This window comes from Hetaerina americana, unplaced genomic scaffold (assembly GCF_022747635.1).
Source record: "Hetaerina americana unplaced genomic scaffold, ioHetAmer1.1.p SCAF_5, whole genome shotgun sequence".
In the NCBI taxonomy this organism is placed as follows: domain Eukaryota; kingdom Metazoa; phylum Arthropoda; class Insecta; order Odonata; family Calopterygidae; genus Hetaerina; species Hetaerina americana.
Genome location: NW_027287095.1, coordinates 91,387,908 through 91,415,757, shown reverse-complemented (window position 1 = coordinate 91,415,757; position 27,850 = coordinate 91,387,908). Strand labels below are relative to the sequence as shown.

General features: G+C 37.7%; 1 protein-coding gene across 2 annotated transcripts; it reads left to right on the top strand.

The window, feature by feature from the left end:
- Nucleotides 1-1,603: 1,603 nt before the first annotated feature.
- Nucleotides 1,604-27,029, top strand: LOC139694243 (alpha-tocopherol transfer protein-like). Of its 2 annotated transcripts, none has more exons than XM_071592697.1 (7): nucleotides 1,604-1,752; nucleotides 9,937-10,162; nucleotides 15,248-15,404; nucleotides 18,462-18,714; nucleotides 20,451-20,561; nucleotides 23,893-23,998; nucleotides 25,510-27,029. In XM_071592697.1, the coding sequence occupies exons 2-7, from the start codon at nucleotides 9,991-9,993 to the stop codon at nucleotides 25,665-25,667; spliced, it is 957 nt and encodes a 318-aa protein (XP_071448798.1). In that variant the 5' UTR covers nucleotides 1,604-1,752; nucleotides 9,937-9,990; the 3' UTR covers nucleotides 25,668-27,029. The 2 variants fall into 2 exon arrangements, with proteins under 2 accessions (XP_071448798.1, XP_071448799.1); XM_071592698.1 differs by having other exon boundaries at nucleotides 1,604-1,761.
- Nucleotides 27,030-27,850: the final 821 nt, after the last annotated feature.

Genomic DNA, 27,850 nt, shown 5'->3' with positions numbered 1-27,850 from the left:
AGGAGGCAAGTAAAATGGATGAAGGGCGTATTACGGGTAATGGAATTTTGAAGACTGTGACATGGGTTAGAATGTCAGGCAAACGAGGAAAGGGCAGTTATAGGAGATAGGGATGTTGGGCAGAATCAAGGTAGGAAGGAAGTGTGCGGAATTAAAGAGGGCCTCACTGTAGTGCCGCGACTTCAGATACGTATTAAGTTGTGCTTTTTGTTTGGGAGGCAAGTGAGTGTATTTTTGTGTAATTGTTTAGGGTTGTGTCCATCCGAAACCTGTCTTGACCGGTTGAAATTCAATGTTGACCATGAAAACACTATGGAACCAAAAAGGACTCTTTCACAATATTTCATTTTATTTTGATTATATGCCTAAATTTCGCATTACTTCTCAGCGCTGTAAGACACACAGTGTAAGCCCTTTATTTTTGGTTTTTTAAACAAAAGGATATCGTGAAAATTCGATCGCTAACAACGTCCTTCATTAGTTGTCAAAGAGTCGAGGCCTAGCTTATTTGCTTCCTCACTCTCGAATGATATAGATTCATCTCACAACATAAAAATCCTTAAGACTCCTGTTTAACATCAAATTTACCGGAATTATTTTTACTAGACTATCTTTTCATTTTTCTAATTTTATTGAGAAACTACTTTTTTATTCAAACGTTATGCACAGGGTGCGGGTCTTAAATCCGGACAAGCACGCGTTTCCTCGAATGAGATTTCTTCACCGGGATAGCGAAACCTTTCCCAGACTTCTCCGAAGCATTTTACATAGCCACAATACCGTAAACAGTTGATCTGTAAACAGTTGACGCCCACCGCGAACACTTTCGATAATTGCGGCTCTTCGATTGTACCTCGCACCTGTGCGTAACATTTCGTCCATTTGAGGTTATGACTGTTTACTAGATGCCTATAGCTTACAAATATGCCAGTCGCGACCTCCAGTGGAACTACGATATGGCGGGAAATTCAAATTGAAATTTGGCCCGATTAAAGCGCTGCAACCTGTATATATTCCAAACCTAAGCAAAGTTTATTTTTGCACAATGTCATGATTTCAGTTTTTCTCACTATTTTATAACAACCATTTTTCAAAATGAAAAGGCAGCAAAAAACTGTTTAAAAAAATTCCGAAAAGTAATCATATAAACTGACACGCACAGGACAGAATGTACATGTTTGACTCGGAGCGAGCCGAAGGCAACCGAGATTCCTATTTCCTATACGTTGTGTATTTTGTTGCAGTTTTGACCCTCTGTGAAATTTTCCCAATGAAAGAATGTCTCATACCCTTTAACCCCAGTGATTCGAACTTTCTTAAATCCTCAAGAGCTGCTTTCGAGGAAAATAAATTGCATTCAAATATTATCTACATGAAGTTATTGCTCAATATAAAGCGTAAGATTACATTTAACCTGAGTTAACTTTCTCAGCTAGCTTCCCCAGGTCTCTCGGCGGTCTCTCACGGCTGCCCCACGGGATTGGTAGCGAATGAGCGGGTTGCCCCCCCCCCTTCCACCCACCCCCACCTCTCCTCCCCGCCCGCCGAGAGAGAGAGAGGAGCACTCTCGCGAGGGCTTACACCTTCAGTCCGCTAAGCGAAACGCCCGAGTCCAGGTGGAAAGGGAAGAGCCACCCATTGCAACGCACCAAGTGCAACCATTCGGAGACTACAAGTGAGCCTCTTACGCGGCGAACAACGCGAAACGATCGGACCTTGAACCTGCAGCGCTGGAGAAACTAGACATTCCAGGTTGAACGGGTATTTCAAACATTTACAATTGTTTTTTCTTTTGTTGATCATATTGTTTCTAACTCGGGCGGTCATAATTCCGCATTCCGTCGGATTAGCAGTAGTGGTGGTCATTAGGGGAGGCGAGCTGAGGTCAATTGCGCCATTAGGGGTGGATAGGAATGGAGGAGAGAGAAACCCGGCGTTGACATAGGTCTACTCTTATTGGTGAAAGACGCCAAGGGGTCAACCACAGCTTTATTAACGTCCCATCCGACGGACGGCGTACTCACTCAAAAATTCCCCCCACAAATCAATACTCGAGTTTGGATCGGGGTACCACTGAATAATATCTGTCGTCTACAGGATTCGAACCCGGGTCCTCTCGGGGGGGAAGCCAGTAATTCAGCCATCCCGATTCCCACATTCCGCTAGACTTCAGGACATTTCGCACGGAGTATCAGATAGCGTTCACTGGCACTGATGGTGGCCACGATTGCTTAGTGCATAGGGGCGCTCTTCGATTAGGGACTTTTCGAAAGACCCCTTTTCGCCCCCTGCATCTGGGGACATGTGCTCTGCCAGGCGCCTACCCTCTTTCCCCCTCCCCTCACCGTCCGGCCGCCGTCCGTTGGACCGGGTCGTGTCTTTTGGACCTCAAATTTGGGAATATTCCCTGATTCCTCGTTTTTATTCCTAAAGACGAGTGGGTAAGAGTTATATCAACGTAATGGCATGATGATGCATATGGCTGCTGCACAATTCAATCTTTTTCTAGCCAGCAGTGGAAGGATCTGTTTTGCGTCTTGCAGGTGCTCCGTCGGGAGTGCTGCTGCAAGTCGAACCCTCCTCGAAAGGACCCCGCGGTCGCAGCGACAACCTCCCGGGAGAATCCCGTGTTCGCCCAAATGCATCGCAAGTGATCCTCGCCATTGCTAATCTCACCGAGCCGTTTTGAGAGGCCAGTGGCTGATATCAGAGTAGGGTTCCCAGTGTCGGTGATGGATTGGATGCTTCTGATGAGTTTCCGCGGAGTTATATCGGGATGCTCTAGCGATAAAAATATGCGTCGATGAGAGCACTGATACCATATCAAGGATCTCGCGACGATGCTTATTTTTTATCGCTATGAAATCGTATGTCTCGTGCTAAACTTGCACTTCGGTGGAGAGTTTCCACAGCTCTGAAATGGGCTTTTTTTCGGAACAGCACCGCAGAAAAATATGGATTTGCCATCGCTATTTCATTCTTAAATCTCCGAACATATTTCCCAGGTGTAAGATTGGCTTGGATTCGCAAGCGTTCACTTTTTATCATTTTTTTTTCAAGTAGGATATTTTTTCAATGGCCGCTCCAAGACCCCTTGCCCTTCTTCCTGCTCCGGAAATGACTGCACTGCCTTTCACGCATTTCTTTTGCGTGCACGATATTTCCAACGATTCGCTCAAATCCTGCTTCTCTGGCCACACTGCGTCACGTCCAACTTGTGGACGCCTTTGGGAACGTATTATTTTTTCGAGAAATTTTCTAAGAAGTACCCAGTTCTAAATGAGTTTGTACTTCAATATGAATACAGAGAATTAGTGTGGACCCTTGAGTTATTAATTTCTGTTAAAGAAATAAAATCATATCACTTGTGACTTGCGATACGACCAAAGCCCCTTTTAATAGTGACCCTTTCAAATCTTTGATTTCACCGTGGTGGTCACTTTTATTTTATCATAATATGAAAAACTTTGAAAAACGTTGTTCTAAAATTTCATTCGTGGCACATCTTTCTTAAATGCATATATGTACAATCCTATATTTATTGCGTACGCTCAAGTATTCAATCTCAAACATATTTGTATCTGATTCAAAATTATGAATTCTCTATGTTCAACTATTTATATTTCATCGGTTATTGCCTGATAGATACATAGAAATAGATATAAGGAAAAGGGATAGGAACGCATATAAAGGACGAACACAGTAGAGGGGAAGGCGGAATCAGGTAAATCACAAGTGTAAAAATATTTCCTACACCGGGACTTGAACTCCGGATCTTTCCACTTGCCGGGCGGATGCTCTTACCACTTGAGCTATCCAGGAAACGTAATTCTAACTGAGATCTTATGTGTGTGTATATATATATATATATATATATATATATATATATATATATATATATATATGTATAAGTACAAGATTTAATTTGTGGGGAAAACCTTAAAATGGAGTTCAGACATGAAGACCCTAGTTAAAAACCCACGCAGGAAAACACCCATAAAGAAGGGGGGAGTAAAAAGCCTGCGAAAACCGTGCAAGATAGTAAAAAAATAAATAAAAAATGTGTGTGCAGTACAATACAATATGGTAATGCATATACAATACAATATGATCTGCTTTCTTAAGGTATCTATCATTTAGTTCGCACAAAGTTATGAAGTTTTCACAAGAATTTGCCGGTTGAAAAGTGGTCATCAATGTCTATCAATCGTGGTTAAGTTCTAATGCACTTCTCCAATTGCCTCTATCGCCAGCCGTTATAGTCATGTGATCATAATATTATTTTGATTTCGCATCTCCACTTACTGCGTGTCGTGTTGCGGCAGGGATCTTTGTCCGCATTCCTTCCCAATCACTTCTCCTTCCACAATTCCCTGCTCTCATGTCTCGAAGTACACGCACGTGTCCCTTCGTTTTTTCAATGCAAATTTTCCTCGCGCAATTCTATTGGCCGCATAGTCCGTTGTTTCGATCTCATCCTTCCTCGCCGCCTAGCATTTCATCTCCATTTCTCTTTATTTTATTTCTTGTGGATCTACCAATATCCAATACATATATATATATATATATATATATATATATATATATATATATATATATATATAACGATTGTACGGAAAATATATAATATTAAGGTTACATATTACCGGTTAAGGTAGGTTTTTGGATGGACACAGCTACTAAATAAATATTTTGTGACTCCTAACAAAACACAAAATCCAGTATCCTACTCTACATCAGACCCCTCTTCATCTCTGAGTACTTTCTTCCTCCCTTCATCCCGTCCAACATCCCTATCCTGTTCCTTCCCTTCCCTCGTTTGCCTAACATTCTCCCTTATATCACAGTGTTCAACATCTTACTGCCGGTCAATACCCCCTTCATCCCCTTATATATATATATATATATATATATATATATATATATATATATATATATATATATATATATATATATATATATATATATATATACAGGCGTATAATACCTGTAAGTTAAAGGTTTGCAACTTAATCTTCGTGAGTGTTCCATTATATTCTAAACCAGGTTATCCCAATAGCAACGTGACGCTTTCTCTTCGCTCATTCCACAATTCTGTAAGGAACCGAAGGTGTTTTGTTTCTCCGCACCCTCTTCAAATCCGATTGTTTTGGCCCTTCTGCAAAGGGTCCCAAACAACACTGGACGGGCAATCGAGGTGACGCTCTAACCAACTCAAATTCAGCAACTCTCCTTATCTTTTACCATGGACTCTTTCCTCGCTTTCCATCTTATGGACCCTAGTTTCCCGAATGCAACTCTCCAGGTGTCCATAATACGAGTTCTCAATATTAGGTGATAGTGTGCATCCCAGGTATTTCATTTAGCCCGCTACTCTCATGGTTACCCTACGAGTCCAAATGTATCACGAGTGTATGGATTTTCTTTCCCATCAATTCATTGCTGCACATTTGTTTCAGTTTAATTTGAACAACTCATTCCTGAGAGCAAGCGCTGGTATTACTTTGAGTGCGTCATTGTCCGGTTTATGTGCAAGACGTGATGTTGTATTTGATGTGATGTGTATGTACTAGCATATTATGATGATGTTGCTCCCGTGATTCTTGTCTAGACATTCAATTCATGTGATTCAGGGACGCCCGTCGATTGTTCATCCGTCGAGTGGTCGGCAAATAGCTTTAAATTTATTTTTTTTAATTTCGCCGTCTTCATGACGTGCCGCGTCGTATTTTCCATCACGAGAAGCCCTCCGTCCATGCACTGGTGCTTGCGTTTTCTTCTTTTTCTGAGAGGCACTAAACCTAAGGCTTTTCGAAGGGTTTCGAAGGCATGCTCTTACTCCCGTCAGGATGGCTGCGTGCACGACAGAGGGGAACGGCACCAACACAAATCATTATGGCACTTCGGTGAAGCCCCTCTCGGAAATTTAAGTCGGCAGCGTGGAGAAGGTGGCCGCTCCCCGTATACCGAGAAAGAAATCTGACAAGGATTGATGACATGGCTTGTATAAAAAGAACCGGGAAAAGGTTCGGAAAAATAGATGTCTTCAAGATATTGCTACTCTGCTTCGAAATTCTCCCTTGTATTTCCCTTGAGCTTCGACACACTTTTGTTAGAGTGGATTTTCCACGACTCGAAGGCTCCTCCCTGGTAGGCGGATCCCGGTAGGGTACGCTTGCAAGCTTCTTTGACGGCACTTAAAGGTGGTGGTGTCCTTTGAGGGAGGGAGGATTTCACTTTTGGGAATAGAAAATAGTCTGCTGGTACCAAGTCGGGGGGACTGTAAGGAGGTTGGGGAATCGTCGCGATGACGTTGCAGAAGGTCTTCACAAGCAGATACTCTCGACTCTGTTCTTTGTCTTCCGTCAAAACCTTCGGGAGGATAAGTTTAGTGCAGATCTTTCGCATCGTCAAATTTCCAGTGTTAATTCATTGTGCACTGTCATATTGCACCAATACCATTGCACGATCTGTAATCATGCGCACACTTAACCGACGGCCTGAATTGCGCACTTCACGCACGCGTCGGGAGAAAATTGTAACCGACACTTTTCAAACAAACATTGCTGGATCTGTAGGGCCTCGGACCTTTGACTTGCCAGGGGCAGATACTCCACCAAACAACCCATCAAGGAAACACCATTGCCACTCAAATCCTCGGGGGTTCGTGTTAGAATGTATATTTGGCCCAGATGGCTCCTTTCCTTCTCCTGGCTCCGTTTTCCGTTAAAAACGCAGTGTACCTCCTCATTATGACACCCTGTGATTTCTTTCCTTTCGTGTTGTGTGTTCACTTATTTCTCTAGTGGTGGGTGAAACAGCTCCAGAGTGCCATCGTCTGGGAGTGGCATGTGGCTGCCAGTTTGGAAGCTCTTGTTCCACCCTACGATCCATGGTCGGGCATGACGGGCTATCGTTTCCATAAACAGCCATCGCGGATTTTCTGGGCATTGATAACCTTTCAAATTAATGAACTTAATCACACCGCGAGCCTCTTATATTCTCCATTCCGCTAGTTACTTCAACCTACGGCTTCTTGGAACAAAATAAATCAAGGTTAACAGCTGTAATTTACAACATTATGTACATAAGGATCAATTAATATTGCAGAGTAAATTATATCCTAAAACTCAGTTATTTCTTCGAATGAATTCCTTAAAAACTATAGTCCCATACGTATATCAGTTTATTTAATATATATAAATAGTTTCAGTTAGTCTGCCTAAAATAAAAACGTTAGATGCATGTACATTTTGCATCACACGTGAGACCTGAATTCCTTCTGTAGTTGATATCGTCACATCGGCGGGAGGGGGTGGGGGTAAGGGATTGTGCTTCTTGCCCTTAAGGCAGCCAATGAAATAAATACATCCGCCCCTGCCAGCCTTCCTCCCCCACTCCCTCCACCCCTTTCTCCCTCTCTTATGCCTTTGCAGCCCTCTTCTAATGATAATGGCCAAAAGTGTGATGCCTTTGCAGCCCTCTTCTAATGATAATGGCCAAAAGTGTGATAACCCCCTCATGAAAATATTTTATTTTGATATCATTAGCCATTTATAGATAAATTATTCTAATCTATGCATGGTACCCAAAATGCTTTTCCCTCCTAACATGGTGGGACAACATTATCCTGATCCCTTATTGTTCGAGGGATAAATGGCATGTTGAAACGATCTTTTCTACACTTAATCTCTCTAATTTTATTAACGTGATCTCTCCTACCATAGTACGATGGGTGTAATAATATAGTTTCAACATCACTGCTAAAGAGATGCCCTTCCAATTGATGCGAGAGCTTCAATCTCTAATTTAATCTTCACTCTGTGAGTGCCCTAGCCTAGCTGCACTAATAGTTTGGATACGCTGTTAAGGCTGTCATAACAACGTTTTACAAATCTAGCTCCTCTACTCTGTATGCGATCCAATTTGGCAATTAATCCAACTTTGTGAGGATCCCATACACTTGCAGCATATTCTAAACGAGGCCTAACCAGCGAAAGATAACATTTCTCTTTTACCTCTTCATCACTATTTCCCAACACTCATCTAAGATTATAACTCAGAGTAATAATTGATGAGAACTTTTTGCGCCATTTCACTCTCAGGGCTGGCAAATACCTAGGATAGCAAGTTGTACTTTGCCTCTGTGTACGGTCGATTGAAAAGTGGCTACAGGCCTCTCTCCCACGTGCTGAGGAAGAGAGCAGGGCAACCTGGTGATAGTATTAGAAGCCCACTCCTGCCTTTTCCTCCCATTCTCCTTCTATATTTTCATGCCAATCCACCTCCAATTGCACTTCCAATAGAGAGCCTCTACTCTCTTGTTCCCCAGCAAATTATGTATCAAATCGAGCAGAATACATGTACTCTTCAGGGAGGAAACCACTCACAGTGGTGTGCCAGATAACCTGTCAATACCCAAGTTAACGTGGCTCCAAAGCTATGACCCAATATTTTTTTAGATTTTGTAATTACAAGTTTATTGCATGCACATTTCATCTGATGAATACCAACATTCAGTTGCAGTCAAGCATTGTTTTGGAGTTGAAAGCTATTTGTATTCAAAAGTGAGTTCCATGCAGAAAATTCATTTCTTACTCTTTGGAAATATGAAAACTAATAGAGAAGATGCCTAGATATGTTTTTCAAGAATCAAAGGCCTTTTTAATATCATTATTCAAGTCCCTTCTGATCTCATACTGGTCTCACATGCTTGTGCGTGTCACAAAAGTCATTTTTGAGATTGTGAAAATATGCTTAGGAGCAGAAATAGATGAATAGTTGTGTTTATCCTTGCACAGTTCACGCCATGCTCCTAAGCTCTACCTAGTCCATTTTGAAGAAGGCAATGATTTGATTAGGAAACAAAAAGGAGCCAGTGAATCCATTGGCGTTGAAGACTAATTAGACCCAGATCACCCCCAAAGAGATTGTATCCTGTGCATTGGGTAGCGTCATTAACTGAGAAGATGTACGGCAAAGAAGGCATAGACCTAAAACTGGGCATTCACTTTCAATGCCACCTAATTCCATCGTGGTAGCTTCGGGTTTGCTTGAGCATTGATAAGCCCCAAATATTGGGCTCTTCTGACATGTACTTGTAACTTCATTCACAAACATGTCCAGTTAATATGCTATGTCCCATTTCTTTCATAATTGCCAATCAAGCTGTTTAAGGTAATGACTACCAAAGCCTTTGTCCTGTACTGAAACCAGAATAAACCTCAGTTCACCAATAGGTTATGACTACACAATGTTGGTAAAAATATTCAAATCAAGTAAATCTTTTGATATTAATTCATACTAAACAATTATACAACATCTTCCTTTTATATTAATTAAATCAAATGGCAGTAAATTTATATAATATATTATGTCTTTTCTTTTGCTTTTTCTAAGAGGAGTCGGGCTGAAATTTGTGAAACCCCTTCATGGAATTTGAATTAAAATCTTTCTGGATTTCATGAAAAATTTAATATGTTAATGATTTCAATAAAAAATTGATTTAATACGGTATAACTGGGCTTATCAAATGAAAATTTTACATATTTGATGAAACCCATTTAAACCATATTGTATTTTTTGTGTTATCTGCAAAGTTCATTCAGTCTTGTCTCTATATATTCATCCACCTTTAGTCATATCACTTTTGTTAATATTTTAGTGTAACTATGTTTTATGATGTCGCATTTCATTCAATTTGTCATGTCAACTGAACTGTCACCAAAAACAGATCATACATCATAATCACAACTCTTCCCATATTATTATGGAATCTCAAATTTGCCAGTTGAGCTTCGGCGGAAAATATGATAATTCAACTGTCATCAATTATTTTGATAAATAGTTATGTTCACATGAACTAAACTTTTGAGTACTGTGTGTGCAGTCCAATTATTACTGGTGTTTATGCTGTGACAACATTTCTCTCTTTAGCTGACGCCGAGGTGATCCTGTAGATGTGTGTGGGAACAAGTGGTCCAAACCATAATGACACCTCCTCCAGTAATAACCCCTCCAGCTTCGAAGCATGCTGTACCAAATCCTCGATTCCCATTTATTGATGGGCCTGACGGTGCAGCCCGTGCTACTTGCCGTCCTGAGGATGTCCAGTTAATCCGTTTGTGGATGAAAAGACAGCCACATCTCCCCGTCATCTCTGGTGAGGCTTAGGATATGTGGAATTTTTAAACATTATTGAAACTGCTCGATAGATTTTATTTAGTTCAGTCATTAACATCTGTAACACTTTTGCAATGAATTAATTTGAAGATTAGCCATGTGATGTCAAATTGAAGTCAGTTGAGGAAGGCGTGCAATTTGGGAGTCCTGTGACCATGGATGATGAGATGAAGACCAGGGGTTTTACCGAGAGAAGATCTCTGTGAAGGATTAGCTTGAGGTCATGGGTCAACATTTTGGGGAGGTTTATCTTGGAGTTATTACAACTTGGTGTTGGATTCAGCTAAAAAGTAGAAAGTGATCTGACTCCTGTATTTTTGTTCAAAAATCTTGGAATTCCTCCAGATGTTCCAAATTGATGCAGATGGTTTAAAAATAATGAGGAAAAAACTGGTAAGGTCCTAAATAAGAGCTCTATAGTGTAACCGCACTTGATTAGCAACTTGCATAGTGAGTTATTCGCATTATGAACAAAATCATTTTGACATGTTGTTGAAGTTTCATCTGTGGTCACAAACCAGAGCAGAAAATCTTGTTGATTGCTCTTGAAACGGGTCAAACATTGTTCAGAAATTTCCATTCTGATGCATTTGTGATCCTGCGTCAAGATTTGCGGCTCCCATCTAGCAGATAATTTTCTCATGTCCAATTCCGCTGTTAAAATGTGATATGCTCATTCAGATAACATCCCTACAGCTACAGCAATTTCTCACACTTTCCATCAGAGATCCTCTATTACCATTTTATACACTTTTGAAATAATTTCTAGGGTAGTGGCCAGACATTTTGGCTGACCACTTCGTGGATCATCATCTAAGCTGTCCCGACCAAACTTAAACTTGTTTATCCACTTAGCAACAGTTGAATATGAAGGAGCAGAGTCCCGCAGAATGTTCTGAAAATCAGCATTAAATTTCCTTTTCTTTTATACCTGTCATTACGAAGTATTTAATCACTGCTTCAATCTCAATTTTTTTCCATCTTTGCAAATCACTACACGGGAACAACGACAGAGAGGCGTCCGCATCAGAGATCTCTTCCCAGAACACTCACGCATTGTGTTTACTCTTAAAGGATTACCTATTACTATGTGGGAAACTTGTTCAACTCACACTTTCATCTGGAGGTGATTATGAGAACATTTCAAACTACCCTCGAATATATTCAAACTTGAATGTACTCTCAGAATCTATGAGCTTCTTGAAATCATCGATATAGTTCTCTGCTACCTTTGGGTTGCAGCTTGCTGCTTTGCCATGCCTCACAATGCTGTCAGTGCTGTTCTTCTCGTAAACTTCTTAAACCACCCACTGATTGCCTTAAATACCTTTTCTTTGGTAATTGATGATCATAGTGGCTTCTTAAAGAAGTCTGCAAAAAATCACTTGCCTACTCATGAATTGGTTTCTCGTTAATAGTCGCATTGCAATTGCCTTCCATTTATTCATGTGAGAAGCAACCTTTCAACATGTTTGAGAATATGTAATGGTTGTATAGATATTCTTGTCATGTCCCTTTTCACATTTATATCTCCTTAATTTTATCCTTGTTCTTGAGGATAGTGCAAATTGTTGATGTCCACCAATTGTATGAGCGGGTTAGGTCAGCCATGCACAACCTTGTCCTCACTTTTCAACGAGTTTTACTTTTCATTTCTACAGTTATTTTTATTCTCTTATGGCTATCCTCTTGCAGCTATTTCTACAGGGACATTTTTAAAACTAGCACATTATATTATTGAACTTTTCACAAAAAAATCCCAAATGGTATGTTTGAACACAACTTTGGAAAAATGTGTGATCACTATTGACAGTGAGATGTTGGCGGAGTGAGTGCTAAACACGGACTGAAGCAGCAGACACACAACTATTCAAGGAATGTCCCTCTCCTTGTCACTCATGTATGCGAAAATTCAATCATTAAATAAGTCATCTTTAAAAAATATTTTTGTTTATTATGTGAATTACTTGCTATGGGAGGTGGTCATTAAGTGAAGCTCCACTGTATAATGGAGTCAAAATAGGTAGTCGTAACCATCTCAACAAAATAACATTCTCTATTGACCATTAACGTAAGGAGTTATGACCTTCACATATAAGATGTGGGTGATTTTTTTTATAGTAAACACTATTTAACTTGACTTGACTTTAGCTATAATATTGAAATAAAAGGTGCATCTTATATACCTACAAATACATATGAATGCAAGTTATTTGATACACTTCAGGATGGTTAATATATTTGTATGATAAAAACATGTTCTATCTACGGCGTGGCTAAGAAGGCGATATCATGCTTCATCTTTTGCTCCTGCATAGAGTACAGAGAGACAAAATAATGAGCAAGAAAACATAAACACAGTTATCAACCAGAAGGTTGGTTTCATAGGCCACAGTAAGGCTCGCCCAATTATAAGCCCAACAGCAAGTGGCACATCACACATCAGGGTTGGGGGGGAGGCAGATTCTCCTCTCTGTCCAAAATAATATGGCATAGAAATTGGAGGATATAGTTTTCCGTTTCACATCATTAGCAATGTATTCAAAAGGGGATTTTTTCATTTGAAAATGAAGGGATGTATGCATGAAAAGATTAATTACTAAAGTGGTTTGTCTCATCTGTACTAACATTTTATTTATGCATACTTTGTTCCTTTCAAGGTCTTTTTGCTCTGTTTGAGCTTCTTCCATTTTAGTTTAAGTCATTTAGTTTATTCACATAAGTAAAAAAATAACAATTTTTGTCGGTTCCAGGATGTGTGGTTTACATGCACAGAACAGGTCATATGAATTCAGGACACAAATGCACACCAAAATAGGAGTCAGATTAATGCAAATACCTACCGTAAAAACCGTAAACACAGTAATCAACCCGAAAGTTGGTTACATGTATCACAAATACGTAAATACATTGGTGGAATAAAATGTATTGCTTACAAGATATCGAAATAGTTTATGTTTAAACTGTGGAAAGCTAGCGATTTCCCTAACTTCCCTTGGTAGGCAATGAAAAGTTCTGTACCTGAATGGATTGGGTTCTTGCCGAAAAGGTTTAAATTATGAGTGACAGTCCTAAAATTTCAGGAGGCTCTAATGTTTTATTTAATGGGCGTCACCATTTATTTCATTTCCAAACAATCTTCCATGCTGACACTTATAAAACAATGGTATGAAATATGTATAGGTATGCTAACATTAGAATTCCAAAAGATTTTAAATGGGACTGACAGCTTTTATTTCCTAGAATATTCCCCAAAATCGTAATGTAATTTGTGGACCCTAAAGGAATGGAGTGAACAACCCCAAACCATAATTCCATATTTCAGCTGACTATGTGTATAGTTGGCTGAAATATGTATGTGTACATAGTAGGCTGAAAGTGGAGAAGTGGTATCAGTGAATGATTTAATTCCTCTCAGGAGGCGGTCTCTGGAAGCCACTTTGGAACATAGTTTGCCACTCTGGGTTTCCCAAGACAGAAACCCCTGCCAAACAATCCCAGAATTGTGGTTTCCTTGGAGGAACTTAATATTGAACAATGCAACCAAGAAGAGGAGGGGCTATTTTTTTCCTTTGGTGGGTGTGAAACTGTGCAAAAGTTATTTTATCACTATTAATGCAAAACACTGGGCAATCATTGCACCGTTTCCTAATGGGGTCAACATTTCCTTGAATATCATCATGATTGTAAAGATTTGTAGAATAACGGTATGTTTTGTCATCTACATACATGAGTAGAGTACCACAACTGAAGTAAGAGGCAGGGTTGTTACGTTATGTATACCAGAAAAAGAAGGGGAACCATAATTGTTACTTGAGGGACACCTTTAGTAACTGCTGAAGGGGAAGATGTAACATGCGAACTTGTGACAGAAGAGTATATGTTCACAACTTGAGAACTGCCTCTTAGAATATATTTTATCTATTTCATGGATAACATCATGCATTAACTGGTTGTAGCAATATGACTTTATCTTTCTCATGAAACCCAACTGAGTTTTGGAAAGAACATCAAAGTTTGTTCAGAACAACAATAATTTTTTTTCCACATAGCTTGCTCAAAATTCTTGGAAATTAGAGAAAGAATAGAAAGTGAACTTTAATTATTTAATCATGGGAAAACTATTCTTGATCATTGGGACAACTATAGCTAACCATCAGAGTGTTTCTAACTTAGTTGTACCAGAATGCTGTCAATTCCTTTCTCATTAGTGATGTAGAGAAAAATAGATCAAGCACAATGTATTCTGCATTGTATGGTATTAGAAGACCTTATGGAGGGTTATATGAGGATTACAGATTGCTGATGGAACTAATGAAGTTATTATTAAATAGGTTTGCTATGGAAGTTTGCTCTAAGATTAGAGAGTCGTCGTGAGAAACTGAGTCACTCCAGGGCCTTCTATATTTTGAAGAAACTGAGGTATTTTTCATTTTACTCCAGACAGTTTTGCTTCAGTTAATGGTGGAATTAATGATGGACATAAAGAAATGTTTTTGTCCCATCTGCAAAAATGTTGTGCTCTTCCTTCAAAGTTTTATAATGTTTTTAGTAATTTGGAACCACTAGATTTTAATTCACAGAATACTTGTCTTAGTTTGGCAGATCTTTTTGTCATTTCTTGAATAATCCACAAGTTCTCATTGTTGGAGGATGAGTTTAGTACTTTAATATGATAAGCAACGTCATTACAGTATAAAAACAGGTTTAGAAAGTTTTCAAATTTAACATGAAATGCAACTTTTAAAAAGGCAGAATCCCAGTATTGGTGTTTAAGTAAGATATGGAACTATGTATATGAGTGTGTCAAATGTGAGAAGGACCATCTGTACTGAATCATTGTTGGCAAAGGATTAGGATTACAATGAATGTGAAACTTTGTATGTCGAGCTTTGTGATCTGATAAGTGTGTATCCAACATATAACTAACCAATTGGGAGATGTCAGAAAAAATGCTATCAATAATTTTGGACAATATACTGATGTAATAATAATCATATTCAATATTGTAAAGTGCCGTGCACTGTATTTTGTAAAAGTAATCAAAATGTTTCCATACTTGCAGATGCATTCATCACACTTTTCTTGCACAGTGTGTATAACAGCATTGAACAAGCAAAGGCTACAATTGAGACATACTTCTCAGCCAGAACAGCAGCACCAGAATTCTTCAAAAATAGAGATTGTTTCTCCCAAGATGTTCAGTTTTCTTATAAAACTGTGTAAGTATTCCCACCTTATATTCCTCTTAAATTCCCACTAAATGGTGTTGTTTTATTAAGGCATGCATTTAAATTAATTTTACTTCACCACTTGTGGTGCCGAGCAGTGGTTCATGATTGGATGTCCTGTAAAAGTATATTCAATAAGACAGTCATACCATTTTTATGACATATTTATTCTTGTTTTGAGATTATTTTCATTATTTAAATAAGGAATCATATTCACTGCATCATTTCTTTGAAATATATGCATGTGGCTAATACAAATTAGTAAGGAAATATTTGAATATTCATATGCTTATCAATTTCAGCCATATTATCAAATATGTATACAGTAAATCCTCATAAATATTGACAGGATACCTTAGTAGCTCTTTGCACTTGCTCAAGCACTCAGCCAAAAGTCAAGGGATCTTGTTTTGGATCCCAGTCAAGTTAGATGATTTTTAGAGTGCAAAATTCTTCCATCTGTATGCATGACGGAAGGTGGTGCTCTGCTAAAGTTACTTTTGTGAGACTTCCTGCAGTTTCTTTACATGAAATGAAAGGAATTCAATGGGATAAAACAAATCAATATTGATTGAATTTTGTTTAAGTTTGGATGATTATTAATTAATTTGCCCCAAAGAATCAAGTAGATTGTTTTCCTTAGATTCTTAAGAGTTTGGATAATAAATGCTATGGGAGGAAGATCTAAGTGAAAGGTTAAGCATGACATATTACATTACAATGAATTACAACATTACAATGTCATGCATTTTTGCCATACCCTCTCCATTGTATTTTTGTCAGTAATGTAAAACGGAGACCAGATATGGCAGCAATATTCTAAGTATGTACTGATCAGAGATAAGTGAAGGATTTTCTGCAGATTTTTGAATGAGGCGATAGATCTAATAACAAAAGTAAAAACCAGCTGGAGCAACCATGAAGGCATCTGAAAGGCAAATCAAACAATTCTTTCATGGAATGTGATGCCGTGAATGCTCGCCTTGTGGATGTGGTTCCAGAGTAACTCCAAGTGATCAGCTGACTTACAACAGAGGAGGGGTCTAGTATTCTCCCTCTTGCCTCACTGACACCTGAGAACCACAGTCAATCTCCGCTCGCTATGGCCACCTCCATGCCATTTCTCACCCTTAATGGTTAAGGAGCGGTTTAGTCAAAGGTTATAATAATACCTCAGCCATCTATTTGCAACTACTCTTGATATTCTTCCCTCTTAGCTGCTGAGTAACAGATTTAATGTTTTCATAATCACCACAAAGTGGAGCAAAGTCCTTGATGCCAAAATTGGATGTGATGGATATTGTCTTTTATTGATTGCCCACTAGAAGTGTTCATCCCTCAATTGGATGTGATTAAGCCACACATATGTAATAGCTTTTCAATGTAATGAGAAGCTCCATGTATACACTTTGATGTGTGGCCAACGCATCTCAAAGCAATCGCTTCATCTATTTTGCCGTAACTCTTCAATATCATGAATAGCTTTGATTTTGGAATCCCAAAATAATTAGCCTTGTCAATTTTAGTCCTGACTCTGTGATCCACCACCTCATCCAATATCAAGAGCTCTGTCTGGAGACTTTTGCTCCTTTCCTTTACTTTACCCATATTAAAAACTGGAGAATACAAATGTCTATGTAGCCACTACATCTACGGATTTATATGCAATTGAATGGATGCCTACAGCAGTGTACAGATTCTTATCTAAAATAGCAGTGTGGCATTAAAGCTCACACTCACTCTCAGCAGCAGTTGCGTAATAACCAGCATGATGTGCATTTCTATTAGTGTGCTCCTGAACTCTCTTCTCTGACCATTTTGGCCTTATTCAGCCTTCTAATATGTGATAACTTTTAAGAAAGATCTAAGGGTAGGAAGTGAGTCCTGATTGGGTTCCTGTGCACTTGCAAATGAGTTCTCGCCTCTCCTTACTGAAAGTATTATAGTCCTGTCAGTAGATTTACTGAGAAATACATGATAAATTGTGTTGGCAACATTAAGCACAAGGAAGGTCAAAAGAAAGTTGTAAACAAATTTAATCAAAGAATTAAGTTTAAATATGGAAACAGAGAAATTGCAAGATTTTACGATTCTTTGGGACCTCCACTGTTATTTTCCCAAGTTAGAAAGGTTGCTTTTGACTGATCAGACCCTTACAATGCGCACTCACTGAAAGGGCTTGTTTAAGGACAAAAGGATTTGTTCAAAGTTTATGCTAATGAAAATGTATGTTAAATGGACATAACTCCATAAGGTAAGGCCATTCATGCTAGAACCATAATTTGGATGTGTTTATCAATAAATTCACCTTTAGTGAGAAGGAAGGTTATCAATACTGGTGGCCCATATCTCAACTATTTTATGGATAGTATTCCCAAACAGTTTCAAACATTTGTCATTTTTCTAACTAGTTTTCAAATTCCTTCAGCATAAATTTCTGCTGCCTGATCTCACAGCCATCCGATAATGACATCTTCTAAGTTCCTCGTTGAGATGAGCACAAAGCATGTAGTAGCCTAACTTTTTGGCCATGTTTCAAAGCAACAGAGTCATTGAAATCTGTGGAAAAGGGTTTTAGATATCAGAAAATGGTGTTTTTCATGAACTTTTCATCAAAATTCAGGTGCTTTCTTTGTTCATCACAGATGGAGAACCACTTCTGTCATCATTGTGGAATTTTATGTTCACTCTTAAATGAATGATAACACTGACATACAACTCTCATTGCTACTCATCACATTTTGTCAGTAAGGAGCACAAATTTCCCAATGAATGTCAGCAGCTATGAAGTATTTTTTCAGTAAAAATCTCATCACTGAATGAACTTTACTTTTGGCGAGAAGTTCAATTGTATTGTTCATTTTTCCTCATTATTTTTAACAAATGATAAGCCTTCCAACCACTGCAGCTTGAGGTGTACTGATCAACTCTGTACATCAATACAGCAGTCATTTGGCCTCCTCCACTAATTCTCTCTCTACAGGAAAATCAACGTTACTTTCTTAACAGCCCTTGTAAAGTTATTGGAATTTTAATAAATCTTTGCAGGCACTTGACCTCACTCAACCAAACAACACCTGAAGGATATAGAGTACTACTGTGCCGCCTGTCAGATCATGAACCATCACATCTCCATTTCAGTGATGTGTTAAAAGCATTCTTCATGTTTGCAGACATATGCATATCAGAAGATGGAGTGATTCCTGGATATATAACAATATTTGATTTAAAAGGCGTTATGCTGGGTCACCTTCCTAGGATAAGCCTGCCATCTTTGAAGAAGTTCATGGTGTACATACAGGTCTGTTGAAAAAAATTCCAGGGTAAATGTGGAAAATTTGATTGAGAAGATGATTAATTTAGCCAGGAAAAATCTTTTACTTCTATCATAATATAATATTTCACTTAGGTCTCGACTTTTGCTGACCTATGACCTGCAGTCTCTATCACTCTGACTTGATCATTCCCCAGAAATGTTTTATCTATCTTATTGGAGTCAGGTGATGACTAATTTCATTTCTATTTCAATCTTTTTCATTTCATATCAACATTTTTTCCCAACCATATTTCAACCACAATAGGACCAATTTCTTAAGTTTTCCTGCCTCTTTTGTATCGTTTTCATCCATCACAGTTGGATATGAAAAAATCCATTTTTTTCTCCCTCTGAATGAATACTATGATTTTGATGAAGAAAAAGCTGAAAATTGTATTATGAAATATATACGTTCTCATTTGGCTCTTGCATCATGTGCATAAGGAAATGGTGTGACAAGCAAAATGTTCATGTGTATGTCTATTAATTAAATGCAGAGGTCTGAAGTGCACAAAATGCACAAGGGACCAGATGGGAGGAGGGCAAAGACAGAGCGGAGGGAGAAGGAGAGAGGTGAGGAATGGGAAGGGCAGAAATTGCAAACTGATGGAAGGAAGGCAAAAGGTGCAGTGTCTGATCAATACGGGTGGCATAATGTCAATGACCCACATGAATCCCTCCTCTGTTTCATGGATATGCCAGAATGAGCGGAAGGGTCCGCTAAATGCAAAGGTCATCCATAAATGATGAACATACCTTGAGCAATCTGTAATATTTCTGAAGCATTGATTCTGGCTACACTCTTCTCATCATTTAAAATGTCAAGATTAAAGTACATTAGGAAGAAATAAAAATACTAAGTTACAATTTCAAGATTTATCAATGAACATGATATGTGTTTCATTGCATCAACTTCATCATCTAGTGTGAATAAATCATTATTTTTACGTAGTATTCTTGTTTCTTTCTGCATAAACATGGACTTTCACAAATTTAAGCTTCTGGAGTCAATAGTACTCCTCATTATCATGCATTTTTCTAAGTATTTTAGCACAGGAAGAATTGAAACCTCCTTACATGTTTTTATTGTGTTTCCTTTGTCTCCCTCCTCTGTTTGACTAATGTTTTTCAAGATGACTTTTTGAAAGTTTGGTATTTTAGTGGTAGTGTCCAAGTGCTTTCTTGGATAAAGTGAACATTCTCTTCCACTGTAGTAGTTATTTTGTAATGTATAAACATCCAATCATTCTGGTAGTCAGCAGAAACTTTGCTAATCATGTATGCATGTTTATGTATTGCTTCCAGGAAAACTAAAATAGAAAAGTTTAACTGTATTAGTTGGAAATATAGGGATATTTTCACATTTTCACCTTCATCATGCCATCACTCATGAGATTGGCATGAATTGGCTCACCACTCAGTCCTCACTACAACTGCTGACATGTCCATGTCTACTTGTTTCTTCTCTTTGGTGCTGTCATGGTTTTTTCCATGTGTAAAATGAATTATCTCTTTCTCCTCTTCTCTCCATTCACTTTCCTTCAAAATCTGTTTTTAACTTAAGCATATCTCAAACTGTGTCCATGAAGGTTATCCCTTCTGCTTGTCCAAGTTTTCCTTAAGCTTTGGTATTGTTTTCATATTAAATGAGTGGTAAAATACATCTGAGCAATATTACAGTCTTCATATACACTAAAATATTATTTTTCTTTAAAATATAGGATGCCCATCCAGTGAGGCTGAAAGCAGTGCATCTCATCAACTGTGTGCCATTCATGGACAAGATTCTTGCAATGGTGAAGCCTTTGATGAAAAATGAAATGATTAATTTGGTAAGTGTTGTGAACTTAACCAATCTGCATTAATTCAGAATTCTTCATTTTACCCACTGTTTTTTCATTTTCGGTAATTGAGGGCGAGTGGAAGGAATTATGGGTAGTCATTAAAGCATTTGGGCTAGTTGTTGAAATTCTCGTTAGAAAAAAATCTCAGAAAATGAATTAGACAATTTCTGCACATGTGGTCGTAATGTTAAGGAATAAATTAAACTATGCAAAATTCTCTCCAATTGGCCACATCAGATGTGGTGTCAAATAACATCATATAGCTGAACACAAAATGATTGATGTTTTCTCAAAATTAACTCTTATAAAATTTGCCTATTTTCCAACACTTACAGTTCAACATATTAAAAATGCTGTTTCAGAAATGGCAAGGAAATTCAGTAATTGATGACAACATTTTTTGATTGTAAAAATGGAAAAGAAAACCAATTTAAAATTTTATCTAATTAACTGGTTTATTTCGAAAATCCAATCAAAGTAGAGCCATGCCTAAGGGGTTTGTAAGAAAGGTATCAAGTCATTGATTCTCTCTCCAATCAACAATGCCTGTGATATCTTTATATATAATTCTGAACTGATAAAATCCTTATGTATAAAATTGTTTCATCCTGTGACTCATTGACAGAGAGAATCTCAGCCTTTCCATACCACTACCTTCAACTGCTGGTCCACCTTCCTACGTTGACATTTACCAATTCCTCAATCTCTCACCCTCAGAACACCCAAATTTTTATGATCACAGTAGATGTTGCATCCCTTTACATCCCAATCTCTTACTCCAAGAGTCTCTCATCTCTCTGCCACTTCGAAATGCCCTTCTTCACATAGTCCCAGCACTGAGTTTCTTCTGAAACTCTCTCACCTCACCCACAATCCCCTCTCCTTCTCTAATAAGCATTACATTCAGATCAAAGGCTGTATGATAGGAAGGTAAAAAAGAAAGTTAACACTTCCACAATAAAGATTTAATATTTCATGACCATGGTTACGATGCTGCACATCATCATCAGGTGATGATGATGCTGCCCATTCAAGGAGAGATAATCAATTTCAAGGGAAGGTGAATCTGGAGCTTCAGTCTTAAGGATTAATCTAATGGAAGTAAACATTTATACTGCTGCTGCCATTGTGAGAGTAGATTGGCAAAAAGCATTAAGAGCACTATCAGAAATATGAAATAATTAGGTGCAACCCAGACATTTGTGACATAAAATCTGCATATGAGACATGTTTGTGAGTGGTTAGCTCCAAGGCTGCTTTACCCAAACAACAGGATGTTTGCAAGCAGGCTTGTTTACAGTTGAATTTGATGTTACAGAAAGATGAGGACTAAGCAGATCATTGTGATCCTCAAAGCAAGCAGCAAAGCTTTCTGTGGCAATCACAGATACCAACAAAAGCCAAAGTGGTGGTTTTGCTGGTAAATTTATGGTCAAATCAATTTTCCATAGTCAGGGAATGGTGTACCAGTATATCATATCAGCCCACACAGCTGTAAATGGAGCATGAAATAGGGGTGTATGAAAAATTCTCCAAGGCTGTATCAATCAAAAAAGGTCACATTTCTCAGCAACATGCTGAATGCTGCACCACAATAATAATGCACAGACACACCTTGCAAATGCTGTCACTGAATATCTTTCGACTATCTATGTGAAGTGTGTTCCTCATCCTTTCTATAGTCCATAACTCCAATTGACCAATTAACAAAATCCTGTTCCCCAATGAGAATAAACACCTTTGTGGAAGGTGATCCTCATCAGCAGCAGACATAGGTAACTGAATATGTTTCCACTTGCAATGACTGCCACTGATACAATAGTTGAGTCAAATCAATGAAACTGGTGGCACACTTACATTACACATTCAGCTAACAATATAGTTTAAAATTAAATTTTTGAGCAATATTTTATGTTTTCTGCCGGTTAAGATAGATTTGGATGGACACAGCCTAAGCAATTGTACCACACTACATTTATGCCTCTCTCATAACCAGAAACACAACCTGAAATCGGACTCTACAGTAAATCCCTCTTGAAATCTACATACTTCCTTCCTCCCATCATTCTGTCCTATCCTATTCCTGCCCTGACATTCTCCTCTCTGTTAGTCTTCAAAATCCCACTGCTAATAAATATGCTTGGTATTCATTATCCCTGTCTTCTTATAATTCTCCCAACAATCCCCTCTCCTCACCAACCATACCCAGCACTTCCTCATTTGTTTTCCTTTTTTGTCCACTTCACCTTCTCCATCCTTCTCCACACTCACATTTCAAAGCCTCCAATCTATTATCCTGCTTCAAAGAACATGTTTCCACACCATATGTACATAACTATTCTTCATATCAAAGTTTTATTGAGTCTTTTCCTTACTCAACATCCCTGTCTTCAGTCCCTTCCTCCTTAGGGAAGCTTCTTTGCCTTGGGCAGTTCTTCTCCTTAAGTCCCTACAACTTTGACCATTTTGGTCCGAAACATTTCCAAGATTCAGAGACTGGTCCACCTGCTCTAGTTTATGAAATAAAGTGTGCAAATAAAAATTTTAAGATTACTTCATTTACTCTTAATGAACACCACTCATTATTCCCTAAAACTACTGGAAGTCTTATACCAAATGGAAATCCTTATAATGCAAGATTTGTCTTAGTTTAGTCATTAATGTGGAATCTATTTACTCTTTCACTTTGATTTTTCTATCTCAAATGCACTGAAATATGTCGCAGGTGATTGACATTTTTCCTTTGTAAAGATTAATTTTTAGAATTACTGTATATTATTAATTTTTAAATACATTTTTGTCTTATATTCGCTTGAAAAGTTGTCGCTAAGCATAGTTTAATTATCAAATGTATATGCTAGATACATAATTATCTAAAAAATAATAGGTGGCACAGGGAAAGAATCTGGCCCCCCTACCCTTTGTGTGAATTTTACATGCTGTTTGGCTTAGTTTTGGGTAAACCCTACCATCACCTGTCAAACTGACTCCTTTTGAGTTGATAACTGGGTTATGGTTATTTTTAAATAGATAGTCATTAATGTGATTCTCTCTGAATATAGGTACATATTGGGTTGAAAAAAATGTCGTTGTGTAGGGCTCTCACATTGGTTCTGAGTTAAATTAGGAATTGGTTTTACTGTTAAGTGAATAAAGGTACAAGGGAATGACATTTAGAATTACATATTAAGCCATCTCATGTTAAAAAGCCAGTGAGCATGCCCCTGATGGTAACATGAATTTCATTAGATATTGGTAATTTATAGCCATATCTGAATTCTGCCACCTCTATGCCATTCATGATTTACTTACTTTTCAGTTGCAACTTCACAGTAATGGACTGGATACCCTCTTTAAAACTATTCCTGAAGAAATAATGCCTGAGGATTACGGTGGAAAGGATAAGCATACAGCTGAACTGCATGGTAAAATCTTTGCTAAAGGATTATGTGGGTACCACCTACTGCAAATAAATGGAAGTGGTTACACTCTTACATTCTTCTCAGGATTTCCTCTGGGTCATGTTCTGCATGGCTGCCAAATCTTTCATCATACTTACTTGCATGTATTATGCATTGCATACAGCCCTAACCTACCTGCTTCATAGGTTACTTCAAATTTAGTTTTCCTCTGGCTAAGGGGAAACATTCATGCATTTTGTGGGTATCTTGGCATTTATTCTTGATTATATGTGTTATAAGGGGATCGGGATGGTGCCATTGCTAATGTACTGGCTTCCCACCATGAGGGCCTGGGTTTGAATCCTGGAAATGACATATTTTTCAGTGGTGTCCTGATCCCTACATGAGGTGCTTTGTAGAGGGTACTTTGAGTTTGTACGCCGTCCATTGGATGGGACATTAAGCTGCAGACCCCTTGGCACCTTTCATTAAGAGTAGGCCAATGCTGGGTTTCCCTTCGTCCTTTCCTGCCCATCCCTATTGGGGCCAATGACCTGAGCTGTCAGTCCCATGAAAACTACTACTATATGTGTCATAATTCTGAATTATAATCATCATAGATGCCACTCTATGCATTAATAGCCTCATCACAGTAGTCTCTCTCTCATGCTATTGTATTCCACTGTTCTAAACATATATAGTTTTGTCTGATTTATATAATTGAAAGAATGTCAAAAACCATGGCCAGTAATGTGAAGTTTAACTTGCTCGATGGAAGAATGTATGTGAGGTAATGCTAAAGTGTGCTTTTAGTGCAGTGGTCATCTCCTTTCCCTGATTTCACTAGCCAAATCCACTTTCACAGTATCATAGCCATGGTCAAACCAAAAATATGTACACACAGGCGCACTTATCTGATGGCAAGAACACAGGATCTAGTTATTCAGAGCCAAAATATATTCTCTGTTACCAAGGAATTGTGAAGCTTTTCTATTATCATATTGGGAAGGGAATCAGTCAAAATTATGGAATATCAAATCTTTTCCAAAAAGATTCAGTGCAAGGTATATTATAGAGTTGTGAACCAAATATTCAGAATATATTATGAAGATGAAATTTTATCTTAATTCAAAGTTAAAAGTCATTCTTATTGGTATTCTTATGGGATGATACCAGTGGAAGTTCCAGGCTATCTTGTATTCTAATTGAAAACTGGTGGGCTGTAAGCCCTCTTTTTAAATAAATATGTACCTAATTCTTGTATTGGGAATAGCTATCAATCAATGGCAATTGATGAGAGGCACCACCTCTGAAGGCCATTTGGCATTTTCTTAATATCAAAAAAAGATGCACCTGGTCGCAATTCTTATGTTATGGGAATGGTTATCCAATTCAAGGCTTGGATAGGGATATGCAATTAGACATCCCTGGGTAGCCTGCAGATAAGTATTGTGCAGAGTGAATGAATTTGCATGGATGAATTTGTTGATTATGGGAAATAGTTAGGAGTACTAAAAGCTTTCTTTTCTTTCCAGCTGATTATAAAAAACTCATGGAAACAAAGTATGTGGACTGGCTGAAAGAGGAAGATGAACAATTGAGGACAAATGAAGACCTGCGAATTGGATCAAAGTCCACACAAAGTGAACTATTTGGAATGGAAGGATCATTTAGAAAACTAGCAATTGATTGATTTGTTGTGCACCTCCTCTTTTCACTCTTCATGGACCTAAATATACGTATTTAATCGTCAAAAGATCTCCAATGGACCAGTGATATGTGCTACTTAAGTTTCTTCTTGAATACAAATTGGCCATTGATATGGTATATTTTTGTGAGCCCGATGAATCTAATCTCTTTGCAATTTGTTGCCTTGTAAATAACTCAGTTATATTTTATAACTATACAAGAAATAGTTTAAATTTTGCACCAAATGGCTTCATTTGAACCTTGATTTTTCAAGCGCACCGCACATATCATTTTCCAACAGTCCCACTTTTGTAATTTCAAATGCTGAAGTGTTGGAACTCATTTTGAACAAATTGATGCTGATGTGATGGATACAAATTTGGTGAATGAGTATTCATTACATTGTTGAATTAATTTGGATCACAGAAATAATCACCTTGTTGTTGTAGTCTTAAAAGTGCTGGGGACACAACATGATATATATCATGTATATATTCTTGCAGCCATGGTTCAAAGTAAATTTTTTTTTGTTTCTTCTCATACCCTCCTCCTTCATATCAAACAATATGTGCATGCCCTCCTACTCATATTGTCTTTCTAATCAGTGTACTCCATTCCCTGTTTTTCTTTTTTTTTGTTTATTTAAAGCTGTAGCACTAATCTGATTATGTGATAGGCGTAAGATGCAGTTAATGACTACATAATATGTGCTTAAAACATCTGTATTAAGGATATTTACTAAGCTGCGAGAGGAAAAAGAAAATGAAACCATTATTTTTTCCTAAATTTCTTCCTTCCAGGCATTTTTCTAACTTCCTATCTCCATAATTTGGATACACCGTCAATTTGATGACATGAACTGCGTATTTATTTCTGGAAGTGTATTTCCCACTAAATGTATTTCCTCCCTCAAAAGATGTATTTGATGCACTGTTATTTGTCGGGTGAGAATTCACAAAAAAATTGATATGATAAAAAGACCAAGTATTTTGATTTTTAGGTCTTAAAACAAATAATATTGGGTGGTTAAATTAAAAACTTAGCAGATACATAAATATCGAAGTATATTCATCTGAGAATCCTGGAAATTCTTCATCACCGGGCCCGAATACCTTTCAGCTGCCTTGTTTACATGCTCTATAGTGTAATTCACAAATTCAAATGCAATGCTGTATGATGATCCTCTCTCTGAAGATCCCATGATGTTATTATCATTTTAACTTTTAATGCAACACTTATTTTCTGTTACTATTTTGATATAATTTAAATTTCAATTAAAAGTTTCAATCAATCAATTATTTCATTTGTTTTACCTTTACGTCTCTGTCATACTACTTAAAGTTGAATTTCTGTAGACTCCGAGCCTCTTAGGAGAGATACAATGTATGTTGTTTCCATACATGTCTTAAACATGTCTTTTAAGATCCAATAAACATCAATCAATCAGCGCATGCATTTGCAGTGGGGTGACATCCCTGTCAGTCCAATGTGCATATAGTATCACAGCAGCACCATGCATGAAATGATATGTGCATTCTATCTATTTATGATCTATTGGGAAAATTTTTATAGTAAGTTATTTTGACGAAATACCAAAACTATATTTACTTATTACTAAAATTTGTAAAAAAGGCAACCATTTTCTATGCCTGATGTGGGAAAAAATACATAATAGTAAGTATTTGTCGGGTGAATCAGGTTGTGCTTGTAGGTCCAGGTAATACCCTTAATACTCTCGTAGGCCCATAAGACATAGGCTGATTATAGAGCACATTGTAGAGTAAAAAAAGTATTGTATTATGGGCCGGGAAATACAGTACTTATAGTTGTGTGTGAAATTAGTAATTTAAAGTAGATTCATAAAATAGAATCACTACCTCCATTAATGGAAGAACTGTCTTCATGAAAAAAACTTGCATAGAAATTCATAGTTCAGGAAGTTTCACTTTACTTAATTAAAAAGAAATGGGTAACATTTTTGTCAATTTTGCCTCAACTTTGAATTTTTGGAGATGCTTTTAATAACGAAACATCATTTGGCAAAAAGAGTAATTAAAATAGCGTATTTTAAAAGTTTGCAATTCCCTTATTTGCGACACATACCTTATCTGATCAGATGAAAACCTAATAATAGCAGAGAAGTTGCTCTTTTGATGTTCCTGTTTTTTTGGTAAGCTCTACAATTAC

Excerpts from the sequence above, each read along its gene's own strand:
- LOC139694243 (XM_071592697.1), top strand. The coding sequence starts at position 9,991 with ATGACACCTCCTCCAGTAATAACCCCTCCAGCTTCGAAGCATGCTGTA. Across the intron at positions 10,163-15,247 it reads ACATCTCCCCGTCATCTCTG|ATGCATTCATCACACTTTTC; the intron begins GTGAGGCTTAGG and ends CCATACTTGCAG. Across the intron at positions 23,999-25,509 it reads GCATACAGCTGAACTGCATG|CTGATTATAAAAAACTCATG; the intron begins GTAAAATCTTTG and ends TTTTCTTTCCAG.